Raw genomic sequence first — 7,500 nt, forward strand, 5'->3', positions numbered from 1 at the left:
AGAAGAGAGGAGGAGAGGAGAAGAGGGCAGGAAGAGGAGGAGGAGGAGGAAGAGGAGGAGGAGGAGGAAGAGGAGGAGAAGAAGAAAGGAGGAGGAGAGGAGAAGAGGAGGAGGAGGAGAAGAGCAGAGGAAGAGGAGGAGGAGAGGAGGAGGAGGAGGAGAAGAAAGGAGAGGAGGAGAGGAAGAGGAGGAAGAGAGGAGGAGAAGAGGAAGAGGAGGAGGAGAAGAGCAGAGGAAGAGGAGGAGGAGAGGAAGAGGAGGAGGAGAGGAGGAGGAGGAGAAGAGCAGAGGAGGAGGAGGAGAAGAGGAAGAGGAGGAGGAGAGGAGGAGGAGGAGAAGAGCAGAGGAAGAGGAGGAGGAGAGGAAGAGGAGGAGGAGAAGAGCAGAGGAAGAGGAGAGGAGAAAGAGGGGAGGAGGAGGAGGAGGAAGAGAGCAGGGAGAGGAGAGGAGGAAGAGGAGGAGAAGAAGAAAGGAGGAGGAGGAAGAGAGGAGGAGAAGAGTAGGCGGAGGAAGAGAGGAGGGGAAGAGGAGGAGAGGAAGAAAGGAGGAGAGGAGTGGAGGAGGAGAGGAAGAGGAAGAGGAGAGGAGGAGGAAGAAAGGAAGTGAAGTCAAGTAAAAGTTTATAATCTGAAAGAACAAAACTGAGGAAATAAAAATAAAATAATGAACCGATCACTTTAACCCTCAGATAATGAGTGTGTGTGTGTGAGTGTGTGAGTGTGTGTGTGTGTGTGTGTGTCTGTGTGTGTGTGTGCCTGTGTGTGTGTGTGTGTGTCTGTCTGTCTGTCTGTCTGTCTGTCTGTCTGTCTGTCTGTCTGTCTGTCTGTGTGTGTGTGTGTGTGTGTGTGTGTGTGTGTGTGTGTGTGTGAGTGTGAGTGTGTGTGTGTGTGTGTGTGTGCTTTCACGCTCCAGTTAGCGTCTCATTGCTCGGTCAACATACACGTCAGGGCCGGCGCCCCAGTTTACCCAGACCTCCATTTTGCATCTTTTTATGATGGCCGCTGCTGGTTTGATGTCGGCTCGGTGCGTCAGAGCCTCCAGGAGCTTCAACCTGCCGTGCGTGTGTGTGTATGTGTGTGTGTGTATGTGTGAGAGTGAGTGTGTGTGTGTGTGTCTGGGGCAGTAGGTCAATGTCTGTGTCCTCAGGCGGTGCAGCACAACACAGCTGCTCTGTGTGTGTGTTTGTGTGTGTGTTCACGCCTCAGCAGACAAAATGACACTTTACCACACTTTACCAAACACACACACACACACACTCCCTCTGTGTGTGTGTGTGTGCGTGTGTGTGTGTGTGAGAGAGTTAACACAGAGCATCCTGGGATATTACTGTTTAAATAACTCCCATGTGCTCTTATCTGCAAGTTTGCTCTACGGGGAACTGTTAAACCCGTATGTTCGATGCTCTTGGACGCGGTGTCAGACATGAGGCAGCCTGCGTGCACCGTGGCATCAGACTCACGTCGCTCTGCGTCCTGGCCAGCTCCTTGGCGAACACGGTCTCGATGGTTTGGGGCATCTGTGCGTAGAGGCTGCAGCCGGCCTCCCTCTTCCCCTCCTCCCTGTACGCCTTCTGCAACACACACGTCCGTCTGAGTGAACCGAGCACGTGAGCGTCACAGAGGATCGAACCTGTGCGTCCGTACCTCGCTGTGCAGCTGCGTCTGCTCCCGGGCGTGTTGAGTGTCTTTGGTCTCCGGCAGCACGGAGTACAGAGAGTTACCCAGCTCCTTCTTTCCCGCCTCTGTGTATTTACTCTGCCGACAAAACAACAACAACAACAACGTTATACGTCTTTTTGTGGTGGTTTTGCATCTATTTTTAGTCATTTAGCATCTTTTTGTGGTGGTTTTGCATCTATTTTTAGTCATTTTGCATCTTTTTGTGGTGGTTTTGCATCTATTTTAAGTCATTTTGCATCTTTTTGTGGTGGTTTTGCATCTATTTTTAGTCATTTTGCATCTTTTTGTGGTGGTTTTGCATATATTTTTAGTCATTTAGCATCTTTTTGTGGTGGTTTTGCATCTATTTTTAGTCATTTTGCATCTTTTTGTGGTGGTTTTGCATCTATTTTTAGTCATTTTTTGAAGATTATGTGTGGTTGTTTTGTGTTTATTGACATTAAGCATCTCTTCGTGGTCGTTTTGCATCCCTATAGTCATTTTTTGTATCATTTGTCGATATCTTTGTGATGATTTTGTGTAAAATGAGTTTCCCACCTGGCTGTGCGTCTCTGCCATCTCCTTCACAAACTGAGTCTGCAGCGTCTCGGGCAGCAGAGAGAACAGCGCGTTGGGCAGATCCTCTTTGTCCTTCTTGTACTTCGTCTGAAGAGAGTAAAAGAAAAAACACACACAGACAAAAATAAACACACACTGTTCTCAACAATATGTCAAAGCTGCATCACGTGACCGGAGACTCAGAGAGTTTCAGCATCTGCAGCGGAGAGCAAACAGGATGTCATGACGCGTCCGGTGTGGCGGTGACACGCTGACGACGTCTCACCTCGCTCTGGAGCTCAGAGATCAGCTTCACAAACTCCGTCTCCTTGGTTTCAGACATCTGGTGGAAAACACTGCAGCTGATGTCCTGACGGCTCTTCTGCTTGTATTTATTCTGCAACACACACACGCACGCACACACACACACGTGCACACACACGTGCACACACGCACACAGAGAGAGACACACACACGCACACAAACACAGACACGCACACAGGCATTACACACAGAGACACACACACACACACACGCACACACACACACACACATACACACACACACACACACACACACACAGACTGAATTAGCAAATGGCTAAGTCACCCGTTAGCGCCCTTTTACCAACTCTTGTTAACTGTTACTGTCGAAAGACACGGCCACTGACAGCTCGTTGTTAGCTTGTTGTTAGCGGCTGCCACCAAGCTAAAATGAATGTCGTCGTCATAGAAACGAAACCCACGAGGTGCTGGGATGAAGCTTATGTTATCCTAGATAATGTCAGGTTGTTGTAACAAAGACATCTCCAACAATAGTGTGGACGTTTTTAAAAGAGTGTTGTGTGCTAAAGTTAGCTTAGCTTGCTAACTGGAAATAGAATGACAGGGCGGTAACCTAGCAACAGCAGCAGTTATTGTTTGTTTTTCTTTGCTGCTGCAGAAACTTTTTCAGGAGGTTTTTCCGTAGAAGAGTTTGAGTCTTTGTGTCGGGAGCAGAAATGTTGAGAGTGTCGGTGAAACGGCGTCTGGCTGCGGCCGCCGAAGACGTGTTCAGGCTGTTCGAAGGAACGATTTCAGCTTACGAGGAGGAAATTTCTGCTTTAAGAGAAAACGAGAGGCGACACAAAGCGCTGGAGGCGAGATTCAACCCTGAAGTTCAACGGCACACATCAGGTTTGTTCACTTTTACGGGCTTTCATCACGTCTAAGTGTCATTTTTTAAAGTTTATACTGCAAATTCATGCTGTTTTTACTATTATTATTACTATTATACGATTCCTGATGCATTAAAGTTGGTTAAAAATCATAAAAATAATAATAAATAATATAAATAAACACGATTAAATTACTTCATAAACTTTTAGGTAGTTAAATCTTAAATAATTCATCATAATGTTCTACGTCTATGCCATTTTTAAACAGTTAAAACAACATTATTATTATTATTCAGTTAGCTTAGCATGCTAACTGAAAACAGAATGACAGGGTCGTAACCTAGCAACAGCTGTTTTTGACTTTTAAGAACCGTTTTCTGGAGGAAAAGTGATGTCATTGCGTTTTTTACAACTACTTTTTGAAGTAGCGCGTCAACGAGTGGTTTATCCAATCATATGCAAGGATTTCTGATTAGACCCCGCCTCCTGGAATCACTTTTCTATGATCCAAGATGTAAAAAGGGAAGCAAGGAGGAACAGAATTCATCTGGCAACACATTTTATCCAGCCAGGGATGGAGCTGGAACGGAAGTACAGAGGGTCGTTTCTATGCAGATGATACACCGTTTCTTCTCTTTGGATTCAAAACGTCGCACGCCTGCAGATTAAAGGAAGTTTCCTCTCGTCTCATCGTGAAGCGTTAGTCTGATTATATTTGTGTGTTTTTCAGTGTTCGCTGCAGATGTCCCCTCAGAGTTGAGCCGCGGTCTGGACCAGGAGGACCCAGAGAGCCTCTGCATTAAAGAGGAACAGGAGGAAATCTGGACCACTCAGGAGGGAGAGCGGGAGGCCGGCGTCTCCCAGAGTGAAGAGAGGCCGGGGTCCTCACAGCTCCACCGTGAGAGCAAAACTGAGGAGAGCAGAGAGGAGGAGGCACGAGCCGACGGAGAGGACCGCAGAGGAGCAGAAGACCCACACAGTCGTCCATCATCATCGTCGGCATCGTCGTCAGGAGGGAACCCATTTTGCTGCGTTGTTTGTGAGAAAAGATTTAGCAACAAGAGCAACCTGCAGAGACACGCGAGAATCCACACGGGACAGAAACTGTACGCCTGCAGCGTTTGTGAGATAAGATGTAACGACAAGAGCAGCCTGCAGAGACACAGGAGAACCCACAAGGGAGAGAAACCCTTCCTTTGTCTGGTTTGTGAGAAGAGGTTTGTCACCAGCACCGCTCTGAAGTTGCACACCAGAATCCACACGGGAGAGAGGCCCTTCCTCTGCCAGGTTTGCGGGAAGGGATACACCCAGTTGTCCATCCTGAAGGCGCACGAGAAATACCACACGGGAGAGAGGCCGCATCGTTGCCGTGTCTGTAGCAAGAGCTTTGTCACCAGCGGAGCTCTGAAGACTCACACGAGAATCCACACGGGAGAGAGGCCGTTCCCTTGCCCTATTTGTTTGAAGCGATGGATCCAGAGGACGGACCTGAGGAAGCACATGAAAGTCCACGCACGACAGAAAGCACGAGCAGCTCAGACCAGTGAGAGGAAGTGACGAGGCTCGGCCCGAGCGGCTCAGGTGCTGGTTTACAATAAACACGGACATTAAGAAAAGTTTTACCGTCTGTTTTTGAAGTTGTTGAAGTAATTTTAATTGTGACGGATTAAATATTATCATTAATGTTTGTAGATTAAACAGAACTGAAGACACGGCCACTGACAGCTTGTTGTTAGCTTGTTGTTAGCGGCTGCCACGAAGCTAAAATGAATGTCGTTGTCATAGAAACGAAAGGTGCCCACGAGGTGCTGGGATGAAGGTAATGTTATCTTGGATAATATCAAGTTGTTGTAACAAAGACATCTCCAACAATAGTGTGGACTTTTAAAAAAAGTGTTGTGTGCTAAAGTTAGCTTAGCTTGCTAACTGGAAATAGAATGACAGGGCGGTAACCTAGCAACAGCAGCAGTTATTGTTTGTTTTTTGCTGCTGCAGAAACTTTTCAGGAGGTTTTTCTGTATAAAAGTAAATAGATTCGTTGCAGTTTAACAGAAATAAGGAGAGAGAAAGTGCTTCATGAGTGGTGACGGCAGCGTCCACGTTTCAGTTCCTCAAAGACAAAAACACGACATGTTCTGGAGGTTTTTACGCCTCGGAAGCAAAAACGTCCCCGGACTTTGTCTCAGAAATCTGGGCACAAACTGAAGAGACACATGAGAGTGAACACGGGAGAGAAACCGTGTCATTGCACAAGAGAAGTTTCTTTGCTTCAAGAAGAAGCTGCAAAAAACTAAGAATTAAATGCACATCATTTAAACTGAAACGTACGCTTTAAAACTCTGTTTGAAGATGAACACGGAGGCGTCTTTTTGAATGTTTATGACTCTTTTAATGTCCCGTGTGTCACGTTGACTCGATATGAAACCGTGTAAACGTCCACTCACCTCACTCTGAAGCTCCATGGCGGCTTTAGCAAACTTCATCTCTTGGGTCAGAGGCAGCGCGGAGTACAGGTTGGTGCTCAGCTCCTTCTTACCTCCTTCCTTGTACTTCACCTGAGGAGGACAGGACAGGACAGGTAAAATGGTAAATGGTAAATGGACTTGTACTTATAAAGCGCCTTTCTAGTCTTCTGACTACTCAAGGAGCTTTCACAGTGTTTGTCACATTCACACTGATGGCAGTGGATATCTACAGACCATCTAATCTAATCTACCACATTCACACACCCATGCACAGCACAGGGAGCAATTCAGGGTCCAGTGTCTTGCCCAAGGACACTTCGACATGTGGACCGGGGGACGCGGGGATCGAACTGCCAATCTTTCGAATGGAGGACGACCCACTCCTCCACTGATCCACAGTCGCCCAGGTGAGACACACACACACACACACACGGGGCTGATGATGCTAAAACTGAAGGAGTGATTACGGGTGAAACTTCCAGAGAGAAGCAGCAGGATGAACGTTGCTCAGCTGCGGTGCACGGAGGCAGCAGACACCTTAAAAAGGCCAAACTAATAAATCAATATCTGTTTACGTGTACGATAAACTCTACATATTTTCACTGCTTTACTTCGTCAAACAGCTCTTTCTGACGGGGGAACGTGTCAGGATCCAGGTCCTGTCCGTCCCTTCCCTCTTCCTTGTGTGTGAGTTTGTCTCCCTCCGTCTGTTTCTCCTGCTTGTGTCGTTCCCTGTGTGTGTGTGTGCAGGGTTGTCTGGATTGACTTGATGAGTCCCACGCCGCGTCGTCAGTGTTACTGTACCTGACTCTGCAGCCCGGTCGCCTCTTTGGCGTGCAGCGTCTCCAGGGTTTCAGGGAGCTGGTGGTACAGGCAGCTGCTGGCCTCCTTCCTGCTCGCCTCTTTGTACCGGGCCTGAAGAAGAAGCACATCAGCTGTCATTGTTCGAGGCGTCTCCCAGCACCACGGTCCTGATCCTGAATCCAGAGAAACGAACCTCGCTCTGCAGCTCCGACACGCTTTTAGCCAAATGAGTCTCAGCGGTTTCTGGAAGCTGTGAGTAGAAGCTCTGAGAGAGGCTCCGGATCCCGTCCTCTTTGTATTTACTCTGCACACAGACACAACATCAGACTGCCTCAGGGAGAAAACCTGTGTGTGTGTGTGTGTGTCAGGGTTTCTCACCTCGCTCTGCAGGTCGGACATCTTGGCGGCGAGCTGCGTCTCGGCCGTCTGCGGCAGCTGAGCGTACAGACTGGACGCCATCGCCTGCTTCCCGCTCTGCTTGTATTTGTTCTGATGGAACGAGATGAGATTTTACTGGTGAATTAAATTAAAACTTCTCTTAAATTCGCAACTTTAAATTGATAAATTTACGACTTTAATCTCAGAGAATATTCACGCTCGTGCTCGTACACGTGCAAACGTGCTTTACTAAAGCCCACCTCTCCCAAACGGGCCGTGGACGGCAAGCGTGCCGCTCCTAGACGTGGTACGGTTGCACTCACACTGGTCAAAGGAACCAGACTTTAGCCGTGACACGTGCTGGGGCACGGCACGGAGGCACAGTGTGGGAGTGCGCCTTGAATCTACGTCTAATGTACACGGCGTTGACTTGTACATATGGAGTCTTGTACATATAACTTGTTAATTCCTTCTGTGTGAC

At 47.9% G+C, this 7,500-nt stretch overlaps 2 protein-coding genes across 2 annotated transcripts in view; both read right to left on the reverse strand.

The window, feature by feature from the left end:
• nebl (nebulette) overlaps window positions 1–7,500 on the reverse strand; it is a 77,602-nt gene that overhangs the window by 9,726 nt on the left and 60,376 nt on the right. The gene's annotated exons all lie outside the window — the stretch shown is intronic.
• LOC310963069 (uncharacterized protein) overlaps window positions 1–7,500 on the reverse strand; it is a 14,479-nt gene that overhangs the window by 5,961 nt on the left and 1,018 nt on the right. The window contains exons 3-10 of the mRNA XM_083935717.1: window positions 7,020–7,130; window positions 6,835–6,945; window positions 6,642–6,752; window positions 5,817–5,927; window positions 2,503–2,613; window positions 2,217–2,324; window positions 1,644–1,754; window positions 1,460–1,570 (exon numbers count right to left, since the gene is read on the reverse strand). Coding sequence (XP_083791843.1) covers window positions 1,460–1,570; window positions 1,644–1,754; window positions 2,217–2,324; window positions 2,503–2,613; window positions 5,817–5,927; window positions 6,642–6,752; window positions 6,835–6,945; window positions 7,020–7,130 — 885 coding nt within the window. The remainder of the gene's footprint in view (window positions 1–1,459; window positions 1,571–1,643; window positions 1,755–2,216; window positions 2,325–2,502; window positions 2,614–5,816; window positions 5,928–6,641; window positions 6,753–6,834; window positions 6,946–7,019; window positions 7,131–7,500) is intronic.

Source organism: Echiichthys vipera, assembly GCF_963691815.1.
Source record: "Echiichthys vipera genome assembly, chromosome: 21".
Lineage (NCBI taxonomy): Eukaryota > Metazoa > Chordata > Actinopteri > Perciformes > Trachinidae > Echiichthys > Echiichthys vipera.